This window comes from Zophobas morio, unplaced genomic scaffold, assembly GCF_036711695.1.
Source record: "Zophobas morio isolate AGI-343-1 ecotype UQ-CSIRO unplaced genomic scaffold, CSIRO_AGI_Zmor_V1 ptg000005l, whole genome shotgun sequence".
NCBI classification, from domain to species: Eukaryota; Metazoa; Arthropoda; class Insecta; order Coleoptera; family Tenebrionidae; genus Zophobas; species Zophobas morio.
In genome coordinates, this window is record NW_026972110.1 from 5,042,192 (window position 1) to 5,064,439 (window position 22,248).

At 31.8% G+C, this 22,248-nt stretch overlaps 1 protein-coding gene across 1 annotated transcript in view; it reads left to right on the forward strand.

Moving 5' to 3' along the window:
* Positions 1-1,785: 1,785 nt before the first annotated feature.
* LOC135122399 (X-linked interleukin-1 receptor accessory protein-like 2) overlaps positions 1,786-22,248 on the forward strand; it is a 46,154-nt gene continuing 25,691 nt past the window's right edge. The window contains exons 1-2 of the mRNA XM_064046573.1: positions 1,786-2,276; positions 21,004-21,185. Of these exons, the coding sequence (XP_063902643.1) occupies positions 2,068-2,276; positions 21,004-21,185 (391 nt within the window). The 5' untranslated portion in view covers positions 1,786-2,067. The remainder of the gene's footprint in view (positions 2,277-21,003; positions 21,186-22,248) is intronic.

Consider the following 22,248-nt stretch of genomic DNA (forward strand, 5'->3'; position numbering starts at 1 on the left):
AAAAATACTATTTGGCTGAAGTTTGTATCACATTCATGTGTTGGTTTTTTAACAGAATGTTTTTTGTAACCTAAAATCATTAAAACACCGCAGAGGATAATCAGACAGTTGATTTTGTTTTTTTTTTTGCAAAAAAAATCGAACTGAAGTCATCTACATCCCACGGTTGTTTGTTTATATAGGTACTTAAGATAAAGAAGCATGTCACAATATAAATTTTAAGAAAGATTGACTTTAATTAAACCTACTCACCGAAAATTTCACGGTACTCAGTTCAGTAATTCCGGAGATTATTATCTGTCTTGTAAAATTTCCAGCTAACAGACAAACGGAAACAGGACCGACATTTTCGTATTCTACACGCTGTAAAATATCGAAAAACCGTGAAATTAGGCATTCATCAAAGCGACCTTCAGTTTCACTTAGAGGATAAAATTATTACATATTTCTTGGAGTATTGTACTTATGTGATTTTAATACTGTAAAAAAATAATTCTTACTGAGCAGAGTGGAATAGTGTAGAAATAATCAGTTTAATTTAAATTTTCCTTAAACTTCGGTGGGAACATGTTAAGTTTTACCAGTGACGCACCCAGAGGTAATTTTTAGGGGGTGGATGGGGGAGGGGGAGGGGGTTTAAAAGCGAGTAAGAAAATGTGGTACAAACTATATTACATATACAACTATATTGATAAAACATATAAATACAAACAACTCAAAAAGTACATTCCTAAATTCTACTTTAACAAAACTAACAATAATAATAATTTGACAATAATTTTAGACAAAAAAGATCGGGACTTAAATTTTCTAAGACTTCTTTACTTGTACCTGAAATAATATAGTGTGATGCCAAACTAGTTAATTTATTTTGATCGATATTTGTTATAGGTAAATTTTTAGTAATTTGCTTAATGTTGAAAAAAAAATGTTTCATTACAATCAGTGTTCAAATTCATTTCAGAAAAAGAAGAATTTGTATTGTCTGTATACTTCCTATTCCAACGACCAAATTCTTACTGTAGTATAGCCTGCTTAAAAAATCATCAAAAAATCTGTTTGCAGCATAAAAAGAATGCATCTTTCTTCTTTTATTTAAAACAACTGAACCTAAATACAGCAACTGTTGGGGTGAGTTTGTAACAATATTAGATTCCTGCGTTTGTTTGGCCACTAACCTGACGGAAACATCTAGAACTTTAAAAACAATCGAATTTGGTACTTACATTGGTTCTAAACAATGTTAGTTTTTAATAACATCTTCCACTGAATGTAGGGCCGAACAATGACCTAAATTTTTGCCTACACAAATTTACTTAAAGGTAAGGTATAAGCAAAAATCGATTTTAAACAAACAGAAAAATCACAAATTTTGATGTTTTCAAAGTATTCAGCAGAGAATTCGGATCAGTGGATGATAATAATTTGATAATTTCCCTTGTCTCTAGTTTACACAGGTGCACTGTTGAGTTTTACATTTCCAAAAATTATGAAATATGTATATTTCGGTACACACTACACACAGTTTTGTCATCCTTTTGTTGCCTAAATATTATCGTTTAAACACGTACTCGTATCATCCCCTTCATCTTATACAAAATTTTGCTGTTTGTTTTTGCATCCAATCTAATCGGATGATAAGTGGTATCCATCCCCCAGAAGCAGATAGCAACGTCAAATTGTGCATTGTGTGCAGATTTTTCCCCTCCACTCGTTTCAACGACCTCACCCGAAGCAGAACAGGTGAAATCCGAAGAGGAACGAACAAACATAAATCCATTTCTGACTCCACTTCACGTGCAGCGGTAGTAGTGTGAACAGTGTCTTAGCAAATGTAGTATTCACTATACGCAAACACGTGAATTAACAAAAACTGCAGTGATTTATCATCACAGAAATGGCGCGTTAAATTTATTTATTCCATTGATCTACGGTTCACATGCTAATAAATATTTTATATTTATTAAATATGCGATATATTTTAATATTTAAATTCATCAACAAAAACGTTTAATTTAACCGCGGTGACTCATTAGATCATAAGAATTACATCAGTTGTTAAGAAGAATGGCAGTGTTAAAAATTGGTGTTTTTACCGTGTGCTTGTTGTATTTTGGCCCGGTTTTTGCTATTGAGGATTATTGTTCGTCGAATACTTACAGTACCAATGAAACTCACATGCAGTTCACGAAAGAACCAAGTTCGGAAGAATTTGCGATTGCTGGAAAATTCAAAGGACTGCATTGCTGTGCCAAAGGATATAGGAGCATCGAATGGTTCGTAACTCTTTGTTATTTTAAATAATTACGTCATTAAGATAACTCGCATATTTCGGGAAACCTGTTGAAACTCGTCTTATTGGAATGAGGCAACTCCTCAACAATCCATTATGTTATATTTATGTGTCATTTTCTTGTCATTATTGTAGTTGTGTCAAGTTTTTACTTTTTGTAGTTGTATTATTAGAAGCATATTGAAAAAATACGCAACGAATCAATTACAACAGTAAACTAAATAAAAAACGAAAAGGATTTTGTGTTTTAGAGACATTACTACATGTTTTAGTCATGTTTTCTTCATTTTTTAAATTTCGTTACAATTTTTTTCTGATCTGTAACAAATTGTTCACTGAATTCATCAAGTCTCAGTGAAGAGTCGTCCCTAAACATAATGAAATGTTTCTTGAAAAGTAAGACATGTTTTTTCAATCAATTAAAAAATGTCAAAATGGATGTGGATAAGAATAACAGATTTTTACGATTGTATACATTATTTAAAAACAAAAATCAAACAAACTATTAAAGGAATACTATTATTTTTACACAGATTCATCAAAGTCTACGTTTTAGGTACACTTGCCTTAGTAGTAAATCAAATTACTTAATACTTCTATGAAACTTGTTCAGGTCTGTTCAAATTATAGGTCTGTTGTCATTAAAACAAAAAACGTATGTTTCGCAATTAATGCATTTATAAGTAATTTGACTCAAACTCAAATGTAACCTATTCAGTTATGAAAGAATTTTTCAAGAAAAAATTATTAAAAAGCAATTACAGAAAATGTCTAAGCACTTTGCCTTAACGAGCGTTTGCATTTGCTGGAACTTTACCTGGTTTTGTTTCCAAGAAAATGCAAATCCTAAACTACTTCAAGTCGAAGAGTTAAATCCTCTAATCCGGAGACAATGAAAAACTTAGAAGAAGCGGTTATTGCTTTCTGAACTGAACATTAATACCTTTCAGAATTCAGATGGAAAATGATGTTTTTATGACAGTTAAGTTTGCGGTAAGTCAGGAAAGAAAAGAAAGATAAGGAAAATGACTGACCACTTGTCAGTTTTGCAAATGATTTATTATGCTTTTACTAGTAAATTTGCTGCAATAGATTTTGTGTTGCAAAAATGAGGTGGAATATAAAAGTACAGAGGAGGTCATAAAAACAGGATCAAAGACAGCCGTCGATTTTTCGAAGTTTGTCTTTGATCGTGTTTTTTATTGCTCTCTCGGTATATCTAGATCTAATGTTAAATGTAGAAAAGCTGAGTCAAATTTAAAACTTGTTTCAGATAATTAAACAAAGTTATTAAGTATGCAGATAAAAAAAAACTGAAATATAAAACTAATTAAGAAGATAAAAATTGTAAATTTCAGACTGCTGTCAAACACTGACTCGACGTATCCGGTTTAGTCTGATTATATTAGATTCTGCAATGATGAAGTGGTTTTGTCTTCTTGTATATTAAGTTTACACCATTACAAAAGATAATTTATTAAAAACAAATACAGTTGTAGAACCGTTAGGTTACATTTTTCTTTTATTACAAAAAATTTTTGAATAATATAATTTCGTTTCCAGGGAATGTGTATGTATTTATAGTTACTGTTATAAAAGATATGTAACATAATCTTCTTATTTTTTTTGTGTAGTATTAGTGCATTAACCGAACCACGGTTTTAATTTCAAGTAACTCATGTGCCGGCAAAAAGCTGAATTATTGCGGGTATCAAATTTCAGTAACGTTGTCTATAAAAAAATGAAACGATAACTTTGTCTTTGAGAATGGTCCACTATCATTTTTTAATTTTTTGTAAAAATTTAATCGACTTTGTTCATTTTATTTTATAACAGTTGTTGCCGAAATGGACAACGAAAATGCAGGCAGTCTACTTCAAATTTGGTTTAAAGGTAAAATTCTTCAGCTTGAGAATTTTTATTTATTCTTAGGAATGCTATTGCGAGACATGAACTGTTGCCGCGAAACGTATTATATGCGCCCAGACGTAGCATTTTATCATAAGTTTTTGCATAGAGCAAATAAATAAATAATAATCGACTCAAACTTCCTGAGATACTATAGTTGTGTCTGAAAAATTGTAGTGAAGGTAGTGATAAATGAAATTTCTATACAAATTTGTAATATTAAAGGAACATTAGAATATTAATTATGAAGTCATAATTGAAAGGGTATTTAAGAATGTGTATTTCAAATATGATTAAGTAATTTGAAATGACATCACCAACTTTGTAGTATATATATATATAAATATATTAATTTTGAGATAACTGTTCTTGTCAGAATTTTAGGAAAAAATGATAACTCGTTACTAAGAAAATCGATTAAGTTAAACCTCTCACGAATTCATTTTTGGAGATAACTGTTCAAGCAGAAGCAATATTGCAACTGGGGGCGTATTTTTCAATAAAAATGTATCCAATATTTTACTGAATGAAGACATCGATCTATATGCCATTATGTTTTTGAGACATTACTCAGCCGTCCTAAAAAACGTAAAACGGTGCATTATTTATTAAAGCATAAGAAAGAAGTCTCGGAATACATTTTTAAAACATTTTTTTGATAACGTTGTGAAAAGAATGAATAAACAAAAATCTCTTTCAGTGTTCTATAATCACTAAGTGAATCTTAATATGTACTTTGAAATGGAGAAATTCGTTGTGTAATTTTAGCGTGCATATTTAATTTTTTTACCTGTTACGTAAAGTTAGAATTGGGTATCAATTATTATTAAACTTCAGGGTAAAGGAGAACTTGTCATCACTTTTCGAAGCGAATGAATAAAAAATTTCGGTAGCGTCATAAGAATTTTAAGGTACATTTTAAATTTTAAAGCAAACCTCCATGTTATCACTTGAAATTTCTTCTGAAAAACGAAGGATTTCTTACCAGTTTTTATTTTCACCCGAAGAATGTAATAAATTCGTTTGAACGATATGCAAAATTGTATTTTCCTTGGAAAAAAACATATTGATGGTCTTGATAGTTTTTCGTAGGACATGATTATTGCTATTGAAGTTACTATAGATACCTTTATTCCAAATTAATGTGTAATACAATATTAAAAAACTGATGTATCTAATATAAAATCTAATTCCAACCTTACACCAACGATAGCCCTGCGGGCAATACGAGATAGATGAGTTTTTTTTTAATATACTAAGTTACAACATACATGCAACTTATTCTTTTTGCTTGAGAATAGTACTGCTAAATATAAGAACTTGAATAAACTCCTTTTTTATTGTTCATGTAAATAATTTGTGAATTCATTCTTTTCTGTGTTAATAACACACTTCAATGAAAACACATGGTGTTTCTCATCTAGCTATCAATCTTTGGATTATGAATGTCACTTTAAGTTTTATTGATGTTGTTAAAATTAATTTATTTGTAATTGTCTGTAACTCCGTGTAATTAAATCACTTGCCACGTTTTGATCATTTCCATCAGTCTATACACCGTCCAAGTATGATTTTGCAATTTGTAGTTTTTTAGCTCAGCAAAAATCGGAATATCTTCTTTCCTGTTATTTCCGAAGCGCTAAAACTTGTACAGCCTGCAGGTAGGGTTCGCGGTTTCCTTTCGTCCATACAACCACAAAAAAGACCACCATAACCAAAGAGAATCGTTGAGTCTGGCCAGACTGGACCGCCAAAACTCGCCAATTATTTTTTACCGCCAACAGGCTGCGGCAAGTAAGTGGGGTCTAATAACATGTGTTACTGAACATGAGGGAAAAGTAAAATATAAAACAGCAATAATTATTGGTTTTCTTTGTGTGGAAGATCGCTAATTTAGTGGAATTGTGATGGGTAATGTAAATAAGTTCATTGGCTGTGTATTTATTCTTGATATACTTTAGATAGAAAAGATACGGGAATATTATTTCAAATTATGTTCGTTGTGGACGTAAAGTATGCAACTAAAAGTTGAGGATGGTCTACACATAAAGTTTTTTGTAAAAGATTAGATCTAATAACATAAGAGAATGTTTATCGTGCGCTTTAGATGACTCAGCATGAACATAATAGCAAGTTTTAGAATGGTAAACCAGCTTCATCTTCGAAATTGTTGTGAAATGGTAGCTTCTATTTTGTAAACCGTGCCGGCAAATAACCACGTGTAAATACGATAGAGGAGAGTACTCACGTTTAAAGTCATTATCACTTTATTAATAGCCAGGTTTGGTTTGTTCCTTTGATTGTAAACATAATTCGTCATTCTTATACCTACGATCTACAGTTACATAAAAACTTGGAATTTCCGAATGAGTTATATCGGCTGACGACTGATATTAGAGTTACGTTATTTAACACCAGTGTGTGTTCCTAACCTGTGGAATGACAATACTTCTATTTCAGTATGTACAGTAATTATACCGGGTAATGGAAAATTCATATCGCATTGGTTAAATTAAAAAAAAAACTAAAATAATTTAAATTACGACTTGCTGTTCAATAGTTTTTGAAATGACGTTAGAAAGTTTTTGGTGGGGACATTGGTATTGAAGTGTGCAACTAAACATCACGTTACTCAAGCTAAAAAATTTGAAGTAAGATGAGCTATTTTTGAGATGTTTTATAACATACACTAACCTTATTTGACATACACCTGTTAAAACTTTTATGACTTAAACGGCTTAATCCAAAGCACCTTTATAAGTAACACTGGCTATTGTAAGCTTTGTGGACCCGAAACGCAAGATTATTACTGTCCATTGTTGGCATAATGTAGCTGTGAACTAAGTTAAGTAATACAATAGTTAGTTTGACTTAAGTCATAAAACTTTTAACAGGTGTATGTCAAATGAGGTTACTTTAAATAGGTTTGTACTCCCTTTTTGTCAAATATTCTTTATAAACGAAAGTTTATCATTGCATAAATTATGTACAGTTTAATTTCTTTCTTTCTTTTCAATTTCTTGATATATCATTGATTTTGAAATAATTCCAATGAGTTCAGTAAATAACGAAGTAACTTTGATAATAATGCGTTCAACGTGCATAATGAAATTTAAAAAAATCCGCACGGACGGCAGACAGACAGTCAGACAGAAACGCGGATCTATTTCTTCGTAGTCTAGGGGTCATGAAAGGTCGATTGAACGTAAAAATAGAGACTTGATCGAGGGACTCGATTACAATACTTCCATTTCCAGGCTGCCCCCTACAAGATTTTAATTTTGAGTGAAATAACATTTTTCGTAATATACCGAAGCTATTTTTAGTCAATGTGGCACTAACAATATCTTCACTGGTTTTGAATTCATCAAGTCATTACATATGCACGGATAGTGAATGGACATTTGACAAATATATTTTTTACGCATTATTTAAAAGTGACTCAGAAGGGTTTCCCTTCAATAAAAGAAATTATCGAATGTAAATTACATCAAGTTTTCAAACTTGTATATTAAGTAGTCTGTGCTTATTATAATAACAGTAAGTGTGTCAACAAAGTTATGATATAATGTTGAAAAGTTCAGTAGTTTAATCATAGCAATTTACGTCAGTAGGGTTTTTACATTACGAATGTGTTTGAAGAAAGAGCCACGAAGGAGCGAGTTTTTTAAAATTTCCAGGTAGTGTAAAAACCCGTTAACTTTATGTCAAATGTAAGACATTTTATTTTAACCTATGTATATATGTATGTATATAGTATATTGTCATATAGTATTATTATTTTGTTCATATTGAGATTTAAGTCAACGCTGGTATCTCTTTGAATTTGTTTTGAAAAATATTTTTTTTCGATTTGGTCGAATGTGTTTCAAATTCCTGAAAACATGGATAAACCAAATGTTTCAAATCAAGTGAAAGACAAAATCGATGCAATCAGTGGCTTAGAGTTATCATTATCAGTCATTTGGGTACACATTCTATAAAAAATGTCATACTATTTTACGTCAATGCATTATCACAGTTTTAGTGTATATGATATTGATGATGGCACCTTTTATAAAAATCAAAATATTAGTTTTTAAATAATGTCTGAGACACATGGTACGTGTGGTCAAAATTGTATAAAATTTAAAATTTTTCACAGTTTTTAAAATTTATATAATGGTTATATACGTAGAAGTATATTTTTAGAAATAAGGTCAGGAAATTCCATAGAACGTCAATCCAAAACAACCACACCTTATCCACCACAAAAGTACGCCTCTGATTTAAATCTAATAGAAAACACGATTTTTGAGTCTATTAAAATTGCAATTGCGATTCTTAATTTGTAAGTTCATTGAACGTATTCGTGACAGGAAAACTTCAGGGTGGCCTTCCAAGGTGTAAAATATCAGATACATTCATATCCGGTCGTAGATCTCAATAGTTGTGCCACGATTTTCAATATTTTATCTCTCGAGGCGTCCTATTTTCGAAAAAATGCAATGTAAGCAAAATCTAAAAGATTGGCTACAGTGTTTAGAACATAAATAAATATCAGTAGCGAAAAGAACGATCGGAACGAAAAATCTCAGGAAATTCCTAGAAATCGCGCTGCAAATTTTAGACATAAAAATGCTAGCAAAAATGTAAACGTCCTGGATGGCTATTTTGATACCTTTGACTTGGAAACGTGTGAGTGTTAACCTTGGATTATTGATTGATTTAATCAACTGTCGATAACCTCGCGGAATTTCTTTTCTACACTACTTATCTGCATCAGGAGAGTGGCCATTTTTATGTTAATTGTGATGCGACGAAAGCGTAAGTGAAATAATGTATTCAGAACACGGGAAATCGCAGACAGTAGACGTTGGGCATAACAGAAAGCAAGAGCATAATAGCAATAGAACTCGTTGTTAATCTGATGGTGGACGCGTAGCACGCACCCACAAATATTTAAAGACACATTTTGTTGAATTATTAAAACGCACGGTTTTCTATTAGATGACATTTATTACAAGAAACCAATTTATCATCAAAGTTACCGCACGTTTCCATAAACCAGATTTCATTGAAAAACCGCTGTATTTTTCTTCTAATTTAGTAGACGTCAGCGGGAACGTCACCGCTCAACAATATCTCTATGTGTGTGATTTATTTCTGTTTGCACTTTTTATTGTTACTTAACGTTGCTCTTACGAGTTTTCCCGTTGGTTTACATTATCATGATTAATACACGGCAGCGTAGGTTTTATTTATTAACACGTTACACTTTTTAATGAATAATTAGTTATGTGTGATTACAGATTATGTTTTCCTAGCATTTTAAAACTCACCTATAATTTAAAAACGGTTTACGAAAATCGATAAATTAAAAACAAAATTTTAGGTGGGATGTTAGGTCGGGTCGTTAGGTATGATCATTAAGGATGGGAATTCCAAGAAGAAGAAATTTATACACGTACACAATAGCACCGTTGAATGATACAGTTGAGAATTGTACAATTTAGACAAAGTGTCAAAAAAGAATTATTCGTCAAACTAATAATGCACAACTTTTGTACTGACAACCATTTCGTTAAGTTGATTTATTCAGTTAACGCTACTCGAGTTGTAAATTAATGCTTGGCTGCATTTTTTTTTATTTGTAGTTAAAGATATAAAACCAATTCGTTCTCATGAGAATTTGAACAAATTAATCATGAAATTGACTTAGCATTTGTCAACGTCAAAATTAACAGGTAAGTAGTGTAAATAAATAAAGGATTAAATAGGTATCTGTACACACGCAGTTTGAAATAAACTGAAGTATACAGTTTATGCCAAATCTGTTACATCATGTATTTATAACGTCGATATTGAGTCACGATTTCAGAGAATTAAGGAGAGAAATTATGAATGTTTTAATATGGATGAACTAAAGTTTCCCCATTAGCTAGTCACAGAAAAGAAAACATCTTTATTCTTATTGCACACTTTTATTTATACATAGTACTCCCTTGCCGAGCTCCAGTAGCCATTGCCAAAAAGGTGTTAACATTTTACTTACTATGTAGCCAAATTATGTATTTGTTCACGTAGATAGTGCTATATCGATTACTTGTAAAAAAATATTATCTTTGTAACGAAACGCGTATTTAGAAAAGCACTTCAAGGAAAGTGATTCATTGTGAAAATACGTAGAACCAAATGAGAACCGTATTACAAACTTCCAAGTTATTTAGAACAGTTGTAATTTCTTCAAGACAAAGAGAGTTTCAACACCTTTTCTGATAATATCCTTAACGACACGACTGATTTTGGACATTAATGATTGTTCATAACTGAGTTCCTAGAACAGAAGATTATTGAACGCTTGTAGTTAGTCGCGAGGTTACCTGACTCTGATCTGTGTCCTGATAATTTGGAGGAGAACAATGGCTCTTGGCAGCCATTGTGATTCTTGCATATTTATTATTTATCGATGTGAGGGCTGGTATTCGGAAAGCGTCGCATCTGATGACAACACAAAAGTAGGGTGAGGGTTGTGGCTTCGGTTTACCGAAATGTGGAAAATGCATCATCAATTCATCAATAACAGCGTGCTTCAGAACGCTGTGCTATTATTTTTTAGTATTCGGTTAAATCATTAAATTCATGTTACACGTTGTAGGATGTCTAGCTTTACTTTTTTGTTGTAGATAAATATGACGTATGTATATGTAGGTACGTTGGTAATGAAATTAACTCCTAAAATATTTACTATACAGACGAGGGAGATCCATCTTTAATGAGTATAAATACAATATTAATTCTTGTATTTATAATACAACACCAATCATATGTAATAATAACTAACAACGATGCTACAATTACAGGGACATTAAATGAAACATTAATGAGGTGATAAAGTAGATCATCCATGTAAATAATAAAGAAGATTGCTTAAAAAACAGATAGTGTTAGCAATAATTTTATTTTTAATAAACTTTTTGAGACAATGCCATAGGCGTAAAACATGAAATTACCATAGCTACTGGAGAATCGAAAATGTATGTTCATTTGTTTTCTGTTAAATAAAAAGAGATTCTGATCATACCGAAAAATAATAAATGCTATAAATTTAAAGGAATTCCATTTCTTTTCACGATAATATATTCAGTCAATCGTGAATTGATTGAAACAAAGAGATAAAAAATGTATCAGTCTCGGTTACGTTAAATTAACTTTGATGAACTTCTCCATGAAAAATGTATATTGACGTTACTTGGAAAATTACATCTTCCGCAGAAAAAATTCAAGGAACTGGGCGCCGCTGGCGTTAAAATATCTCAACAATAGTGTTTTCAGGGGTGTGTTAAATGGGTGGCCTCGTCAGAAGCAGGGGCGAATTCTCAGAAAAAGGGCGGTGCGCTCAAACGCCGTAACAAACGATGACATCGCATGAAATATGAGAAACCGTCAAAAAGTCTGAAAAGATTATCGCTCGTGGAACATCTCAATGGGGAAATGACTCTGGCTTTTTGATTCCGTGGATCAGTCGTCTAACATTATGGCCAATATATTATTCCAAAAAAAAAATTAATAACAGGGATTGATCGAGGAATGTGCCCGCGAAATAAGCCGTTCGCTAAATGTTATGATTATACACGTTGGCAAATTCTCATCAGGTAGTTCGGGCAAACCCAAGACAAAGGTTTCGAACACAAAAACCGATGAACTTATCTCAGGACGCCAAAACGTGTGGGAACTCGTTTGAGATTCCTGGGGTGCTGGTTAGACTGAAAATAAAGATCTTATCTGAAATTTCATTCACAAAAGAAGAATATTTCGATAGAGGAATATTCAGAGCTGTTTAAGTAGTTTGTGCATTGGGCATTTTGGTGTATGTAAAATTGTAAAATCAAAAAAAGTAGTTTGTTATTCTTGTTTCAACCGTCTTTGTAAATCTTTTGTGTGTTCTCGGACCATTCATGTGTTCTGTTGTTTTTCATTTTTACGAGATACATTCAGCTTTGTCGGACGATTCGATGTCTTGTAGACGTTGTTTGACCGCCCAGGTAACATGGGTTACAGGATAGCTCTATTATGTTACTTTCGAGTTAAAAACTTGATTCTGATAGAAGCCACCGCTTTTTAACGGCTTTACTGAAATAGCGACCAATTTCATGGGTTGTGAGAGTTTCTGCAATAACGTTTGCAATGAATTTGGCCAGTCATCAAATGAAATGAATATTTTAGGAATAATATTGTGCGAGGTTGACAGTGGTGGCAGTGTTGTCGAAAAATTTAGTTCTATCGTATCACATTGTTTTTATCGCCACAGTTTGTGGAATGAAGCGAATATATATTATTTCATCATTTTTATTCCGGATCTTTTTTGTTGCTCATTTAGGCTACCTACATGTACACCTTAAAAGATTAAAATATACCGAATAACGAAAGTAAACAGCGGCGCCACCGTGAGATAAATAACGCGATAAAATTCGTTATTTTATTATTATTATCATCAGCTAGATTAACAATGTGCAAGTTAGATTATGAATATTATCTTTACTAGGTAAAACGCTTTGTATATTCTATAGGGTCCTTTTTCTTCGATATCGTTGATTTTATTAAAAAAATCGATATATTCTGTTTGTTTACGTATGTTACTTAAAAATTAAATCTGATTTTATTTAATAGCTTAATATAAACTTGATATAAACTGAAAACAACAGTTTATTACAGCGTTTATAAACCAGGACGGATTTCGTTGTCTTTGCAAAGATTTGGTGTTTTCTCAATATTTTTGTTAGATCCGCCTACGTTTCCCGGTAATTTTATTGTGAAAGTGCTTTTATCTAAGGTAAATATTGACTACTAAAATAGTACTTCTACTAAATCGTGGAGGAAAACGGTTTGAAGTTTTGCGGAAGTCATAAATTCGATGTAATATATGTATGTACAAGATAACGGGAACGGGGGAGAGATTTTCACCATCAGTATGTACCCAAAACATATTAAATTTGCTAGTATTTTATTGTGCATAAACATTAAAGAATACCTCAAAACCTACGCTTGTTACACAAGAAAATGAACCGAATTTATGTTAATTTCTGTTACTAGAACAACATAACATGTTACTTTTTCTTTTGTCAGGTGTTATTTCTGATACGCTTTTTGCTTTATACTTGGATAGTAAATAAGACAATTTTATTTTGTACGCTACATAACAGGAAGTTAGCTTCAATCAAGATATTAATTGCTTTTCTACGAAATCTATAAGTAATTTTTATCAGATCTGTTTGCCTTGTTTTGTTATCTGTGTGGCGCCCACAGCTGTTTTATATTATTTCATATCACAGCAGTGTAGGTATCTGACAAATAAGCGAAACTTTTTTCAGTGAAATTGACGAGATGATTAGATCAATAGTGCTATCTATGTATAAATAACTACGTGTTTGGTTTTTTTATAATTAAAAATTAATAGTAGCTCTCAGAAGTGAAATTTAAATTATTAACGTGTTACTAACAGCGTCCAGTTGTACTGTAATCTTGACTATCGGTTGTGTTCCAAGAAGTTATAAAAGAGCCATTAAAAAAGATAAATTAAGAAAAAATTACTATATTAACACCAACGAATTGAATTTTCATATGGTCTACTATTAATAGCGCTAGACAAATTTTGTAGTACTAATTTATTGGTTTAATTTGAGTCTGCAATACCTCTCATTCGTAAAAAAGTACTTTCGTCACGTGCTGAATTATAACAGCTCATGTTTTTCTAATTTTTGGAGAAAAATGATATTTTTGTGCAATGGGTATTGCGGTGAGCTTATGCGTTCACATTCAGCAATTCGAAATTGATGTTTTCTGATGAAGAACAGAAATAACAATCGCAAATACTTTGTCAGTTGCTTTATATAATATAACTTAACTTAAATTTTACTTAAGTAGAAATAGTTCTACTCTTGTATAGAGCAAATTTAAGTACAATTTTGGAAATAAAGTTAGTGAGGATTATAAAACCAAACAAAGAGAAAACCAAAAATACTGAAAGAAGATGAAAATAATGGAGCTACTTTTGGGGTAATGTAATATATTTCTAAAGATTATTTTAACGTAAAATATTATCTGCGAAAAGCAGTAGACTTCGGTGGTGGCTCACTTTAAAAATTAAACGCCCATTACCGTGTTAATTGATGAAATTTTCTCGGACATTTTAATTGAATTCTCCGACGAAAAGCGGCTTTCTATACGTTTGTAATATATCATGACAAATCAGGCTGTAATAAGGTTCCTTTAGCACACCTTATTAATTCTCACTAAAGCTCCGCCTTAACAGCTATTGTGCTTCGTCATTATATCCGTTCTTTATTTCTCCACCGAACCAGTTCGTCCAGTCTCTTTTGCTCTTCTCAGAATAATTACTATTAAAAAAAAAGAAAGAATTAGTGTCTGAAGCTACGTGCAAAATGAAAGTTATATAAACAGATTGCCTTTGAGGTTATAAATAAATTGGTCGACATCATTGAGATCTATTTGCTTTAGCAGTGATTAGTTGCAAATATTGACATAGTTCGTTGTATCGGTGGCAACTGGTTGGTCATTGAATTCATTCAGCAATTTTTACAGCTGCCGATTTAATGTACTACCTAGTATTGAAAAAGTTTTCACACAATGATTGCGTCTACCTGTGTCACAAAAAGATCAGCATTTTGGAGGCGTAAATCACGATGGTCAGGTACAAATGACATCAGAACAAGAACCTCTTCACAGACAGTTATATTGAGGATTTGATTTGTGAGGACTTCCCAGTAGTGTATACTTGACATCATTTTTATGGTTTTATGGTCCTGAATCTTCAATGAACCTTCAAAGAGTAGAAGGGAAGTTACTCAAGTTTCAGGTATATTAATTATTGTAGAAATATTTGTTTCACAAAAGGCAACATTTTCGGAAAATAATTTTTTGAGTTTGACAAAATCATATCTTATGAAAATGTTCCCAGGTCAATTACAACAAGAAACCATTATGTTTAGTAAAGAAGATTTTGCGACTTATAAGTCGATTATTTTCGCTTTTGAAAGTCTTTTTTGTCTATGAAAAATATTTAAAAAAAATTTTGCTCGTGTTATGGAGTGTTTTTACGTACTGTATTTTGAGAAGAAGTTGACAGACATCAACAGGATGGTGTTATCAGTTTTTTAAAGAACCGTCCTTGTTTATTCATGACATTCTAAGAGAAGTGGAAAAACGAATGAGAAAAGTATAGTAAACAAAGTCGATACCAAAAAAAAAGGTTGAAGTTCAGTAGATCTGATAGTATAATCAAATATCGAAATGTGGCTTTTGTTTTTAAAATTTAACAAGTGATAAAACGTTAAAAAAGTGTCTAAAAACTGCAATTAATATTTAGTTTAATCTTTTCTATCAATATAACCGAATCTTAAAAAAACCCATAGCTTTATTTGCTTAAATTTTTAGACACATTATTCCAATTATGTCTACGAATGATTAATTTTTGATAACTTGTCATTCAGTGTAGATTCATATCCGCCTTGATTTAATCAAAATATAATTTTACCCATTAAAGAGAAACATAAAATGTAGATAATATCCAAAAAACATGACAACCAGAAGGGATGTGATACATTTAAACAACTTAGAATTCGATAAAGTTACTGTATGTGAAGTATTGTGAAGTTTGCTTATAATCCGAAACGTTTGTAGTGACTTTTAATAATAAATTAATTACCGACTCACAGGAGATCGTCGACACATTTTTGATTTATTTTTCAACTCGTTAACTGTCTCTGCGGAAAATGTAAATTTAAATAACTTTAAAATTCGTAACTAATATTTTTGTATATTAAAAATGACATAACTAAAAATCAAATATCACAATTTACAAATTTGCACTTTTGTACCCGTTGAAAATAAAAATAATTCTTCTAATTCATTTGAACAATAGTCTAGAATATTGCAGAGATATATGTGGGTATGCTAGGTTTTTTTATTCTTTCTCTTGTTCATAATGACTTCATAGCTATAGACCATTATATTAGGTTACAATGTAATTTAAATAACATCTTAAAATGGAGCTCTGAGAGTAATCACTAATCAATGATACATATTTTGAAAAAAGATAGATGTTTTATACTCTCTCTCCCGAAAATTAAAAATTGTTATACCCAACTATTGCCGGATGAAGTTCAGAATTAAATGTACTGATATGTTCAAATTATATATTATCCTACTTAACTGCAAGATTAGTTTTAATAATCGGATTGAAAATATGGTTTCTGCTTCATATGAGACATTAGGATTTGTAATAATCTGGTAATTAATGAAATAAATCGCTTATGATATTATTCGGATGCCTAGGAAGACCACACCTGAATGCTGAAGTTTAGCGTAGCCCCCCTATGTATCAAGTGCAAATATATATATCTGTAATTCACAAATTCAAACGATATACAAAGATGATTTGCGTAATATCTTAATACATATCTTGTATGTATCATTCATGCTAAATATTCACATACAGGCTTTTGAACAATGTTTCACTTCGTTAGCTGGACGTGTAGTTTCCTGTATTAAATTTATTTATCACTTTTTTTTAGTAACGACTTTGACTGTTTCTACTTATTTTTGAAATTTTGCTTAAAATACCAGTTAAAATTCGTCAAAAACCTAAAACATTTTCGCTAGAGACGCCAAGAATAAATAGAATTTTCGTCTTCAGATTACCGTCAATTGAAAGTTTGAATTGAACATGCAACGGTAAAAGACAAACTTTAAAATATCAATGGCCGTCTTTTATTGTGTTTTTATTGGCATTGCGGTACATACAACATGATAATTGTTGTTAAATTAATACTTTTATCGACCTGGAGCAAATAGCGTCTGTTGTAGCTTTTCTTTCTATCCAGGATCGGTGATAATTGTTAATATTAGGTGAAGTTTTGACAGATGAACCTTAGTGATCCGTACATATTTATCTACGTTTCATTTTTACATTCCATAATTCTATTGTCAAATTGTCTTGTAAATAGGCTAAGCTTCTAATAACAATAACAGCAGTTATTAACTTTTTTGTCGGAAATGAGATAGGTAAAAATCTCCTCTTCAATACAAATATATTTTTATTTAAAGACGTTCTGTAGATAGAGAAACATGGAGCATATTTAAAATTTCAAGAAAGTACTTAAGAAGGTCTTACGTTCTGAAAGTGTATTGAAAATCTCATAAGAGCTAAACGCAAAGATAGCAAAATATAATATATCGACTATATTTCCATTGTGCACTCTAATTTGATCACCCGTTGTGTATAATGGAATATAAAGAAGAAATCTTTTAAAATTTAAATGGGTATAAATTTACATAAACACTACTTGTGTAACATCTTTCAAGCGATTGATAGGAATTAGTTATTTGGTGGTGGTTTTTAAATTTAAGGGAATAATTAGTAAAAGACATTTTTTAATAATTGTTTTATTCTGTTTTCCGTTTTGACTACTCTTAAACATTTTATGTTGCTGTGCAATAGTACAGTGCAGATTTCCTGTAACAATCTTGTTATGTAGTTTATTAGTATTTAATTCCTTTTTTATTTTTTGAAGTTCTTGTACGGACTTCGCATTATTTTTCATTAAAGTATAAATATCACTTGCATGTTGGTGGTAAATGACATTCCCATCTGTTTCTCCTACAATTTTAATTAGTTTCCAGTGTCTCTAAGGAAGTGCGTGGAAAATATGTCGCGTTGATCATTCCACGGGGTATGAACTTCCACGAATCATTACAGATGTATGTTTTTGTGACCACAGAAACATGGTATTTCTACGTAGAAAATTGTGTTCATCATCGTTGCTGTACGAGTTACAGCAAACCTACGTTAACACAAACAAATAGTTTATTTTTGTGTAAGTTTATTTCGTGGAACATGTCGAACCTTGTTTTAAATAGCAAATAATTTCGGTAACAAAAAATTTCAGCCTGTTGGATGACATACAAGACGTTTATATTGAACCTGCACTTAACAGCGTCTCGTGGTCGTTGTTCTCAGAGTTTGCACAAAAAGATGTCGGTAAAGAGTCAAAGTAGACGGGAGAGTGAAGAACTACTTTTTCCTCAGGAGCAACCGTTTACCGAGTCAACTCAACTTGGACATAATATTACATAATGATTTCGTCGAAGCGTATATTGTTTTCTTAATGTTTAAACCGCCATAAAATTATATTTTTATCGGATAAATTCTGAAGCACCGTCGGGCCAACAGCCGAACGTCGAAATATCGTTAAACAGAAGATTTAATTAAGAGCCTGGCGATTTTCTCACAACTTTGCATTTCAACATTGCGAATCTGGTTCACAGATTGACGCTTTGTGGAGTGCTGTTGTAATTAAATTATTTTTAAACATGGCAGGATTATCTGGCAATTAACCACTTCCGTCGCCACATTAGAAAAATACCGAAAGTGCATCAGCATTCGGCCTAATCTAAATTGCGCATTCTCAGAAAACCGACGGCTCAATGAACAAAGAAACGGTTTAATTACAGTGAAACGCACACTGGCGGTTGACAAGAATCGCGCTGAAAAAAGAGGAAAAACTGTCGGTATTCAACAATGAAACGGTGAACCGTAAAGGACTATAATTTCCTAACAAGAGTATTTACAAAAGTCGGACTTATTTGAGGAGACATGCCTAGCGACAACCTTTACGACCTCTCACTACATAAAGTCAAACAATTAGGAAATGAAAAGCTAACAAGCCTGCATGAGATACATACGAAAAACGTTCCCACAGCCCTTTGCAGTTTGAAGTTTCAGTATCACACCCTATTGTAATAGTTCTTCCATTATAGATATAGAATCAAATTAATAGTCTCATTTGGTCTCATTGATTAGCCACTTGGCGTTAGCGCGATCACACCCTTCTCAAACTTTGTCAATATTTATCTTTCTGCGTGTTACTCCTGCAAATGCCAGAATATAATTCCTGCAAGCAGGATGATAAAATGCGATACTTCCAGAAGATGTTACTAAAGTATAGATGTTAAGTTTATATTCAGCATCATAAAAATCTTCGTGTTGGCACGTTAGTGGATGATTAATACTTCGTATTTTGAGATTTAAATAGAATTGTTGGAAGTGGACAATTACAAAAGACAAGGTTAACAATTGACCTGATATTATTTTACAGGTTTTAACTTTTCTAGTTCTTTGTTGTTTTAGAATTACTGGTCGTATATTATTACATATTGTGTTAATTAATCGTCGGTGTTGTTGCATTAAACGACACCAACGAAGCCGAACCAACTTTTTTCATTATATTAACCATTCTGGGAAAATTACCTCACTTACAGTAACAAATACTTTCGCATCAAGCATACAATAAAATAAAATAAAAATAAAGTTAAAATATTTTTTTTATAAATAATATAACTGTTATGACGTAATTAGTGAAGTATTTTTTCTGTACAAGTCTTTCCTTTTCAAGTTAAAAACATTGCAATATTTAGTGTAAAATACGCGATGTGATCTTTTTGTTGTTTAGTTAACTACATTGTTACGTATAGAATAATGTATAAAAAAACTTATGAGAAATTACTACAATTTAATTTCAAATTGGTTTTAATATAACAATCCAATTGAACCTTTAAGATATAATAAATCTCTTTTCATTAACTGTTAATACTTTAGATACAACTTTTTTAATATAAATTGTTATTTATTACTTGTCTTGTATTATACACAAGTTCCAGACCAATTAATACTCTCTTAAGACGCACATCCTGAATAGGTCTACAATTGGCCGCTGCTTACATTGATAGTATTTGTAACTACTTTATTCTAAATTTCTTACAAATTTCCGTTCATAGTTTTGAAATGTGATTCCTTATGTAACTTTACGTTACATCAGGTCATCAGGACAAAAAATCAAATAAAATAATGGAACCAAATATAAGTTAGTATTCATTATTTATTTCAGAAAAATGTTTAGAAGTCAATTTCCAGTTGGATTTGCGATATCGCAAGTTTCATAGCAACGTGGATTTGCGATATCGAAAATCCAACTTGAAATTGGTCCGTGAGCACAAATTAATTTTCAGTACAACAGTGTCTGAAAGCTTCATAATGAGCTTTGGTTGTGTTTGAGTTCATAATTCTAGGAAGTGACTTTATAACCCAAGCCACTGCTATAGCAATTATACGTTCGCGGAGAATAATTACCAATTTATCTAATAGCTTAAACTTCTGTGTGCCGAAATCATTTTAAATCTAAGGAAACAAAATGTAGATTAATACGATTTTCATTCCAAGACGACAAATTTCCTCTATGGTTTTGGTTTTTTGATTCTCGAGTCTGTAATACACCTAAAACAGGGATGGTTACGATTGTTGCTGTGGTTAGAAAAACTAAAGTGACGTTATACTGCTGAAGTGAAAGTATTCGGTAATGAGAAATATTATTCATGTTTTTACCTCAGCGTTGTTATTTCCTGTTTCGGTTTTACGTCGTACAATAGAAAAAACGAGCGCATCAATGAGAATTAATGGGTGTTTTATCTCAGTTAAATGCACTAAAAATTTCTTGCACCATTTGTATAAAAAATAAGTTCTACAATAGACGAGTACAAAATTTAGGATTTTCATAAAATTATACATGAAGAAAATGCAAAACGTGTTTTATTTACAAATAATATTGAAATAACATCGTATTAATCATACTGTACGTGATTAATTGCATTGGAAAAATCAACCGTATAGATCTTACACCTAGTTTATACATCCACATGATTAGGGAGATATATCGAAGTGATTAATTTGAGGATGTTTTTTGTTTTAGGTACAAAGATGGCAAACCTTATCCATGGCCTTTAATGGTATCACAGTTAATCCTGTATCCTGAAAGTGCCAATCAAACGGTATATACGCAATCCGTTACGGAAGCGGACGCTGGGAATTACACTTGTGTTCTGAAGAATGATTCCATAGCTCATTCTCATACAATTCAACTAAAAGTCTTCGGTAAGTAAAAAATACTGGCAAATAACTTCTAGGTGTTGTACCACTTTAACCGGATGTGTGTAGGAAATGTGTGTGTGTGCACACAAGACACACGAGGTTATTGTCTGGCGATTTTATTACATGCTAAATAAATAGATTTACACGTTAATTTATGCTGTTGTAATAATGTAAAATACCATTAATTTTAGTTTAGGTGTAATATAACGGGTCATAATAAATGTTGCAGTTACTGTGTCGTTGCACCTGCTGTGCAAATAGGCGTATTTGAATAAACAATACGTTTATTTGGTCCATTCGTGTATGAATAGTTCATAATTTGAATTTTATGAATGGTAGGAGTTACAAGTGGTTAGAATAATTGTACGGATTGCAAAATATCGTATTAATTCTGTTAGCGTGTTTTCATTATGGAAACAAAGCTATATTTTTAAATAACATACATGTCTTTTGAACTCAAGAGATAGTCAAAGGAAATTTCCTCGTTAGGTATTCAACTAAAATACATATAACTTTACACCGGAGTACTTCTCGTGTGTTAAATATCGTAAGTTAAAGTTGCATCTATGTTAAACACATCTCAGTAAAATGCAATTGAAATTTTTCTTTCTTCTAAAATCTAAAGTGTATGTTATAAATTTACTAAAAAAATCGGTTGTCTGTAAAGTTGGTTTACTGACGATAGTTGAACGTGACAACGTCTTAAGAAAATACTGATGGAATGGTAGCATTTTTCAAAAGAAAATTTTAATTGCTGTCCACGCAGACGCATCGCTCACTCAAGTAGGAGAGAGACGGATGGCGAACGCTGCCGAACGCGAAGGCCGATTGTGCCTCTTTGTCGCTCGTTCCGCGTTCTCGCTTGCACTTCAAGCCTTACATGGAACGCCTCAGAGCGAGGTAACGCAACGCCTCAGAGCGAGGTAACGCCGCATGAGTCATGTTTTTTCGTGCGTGCAGCCGGCTCAATCGAATTATAAGACGTTGTCACGTCAAAAACATTTTAAGGGACGTTATTATTTGGAATATATTTTGTTCATGAATATCATGGATATTGGAAATATCT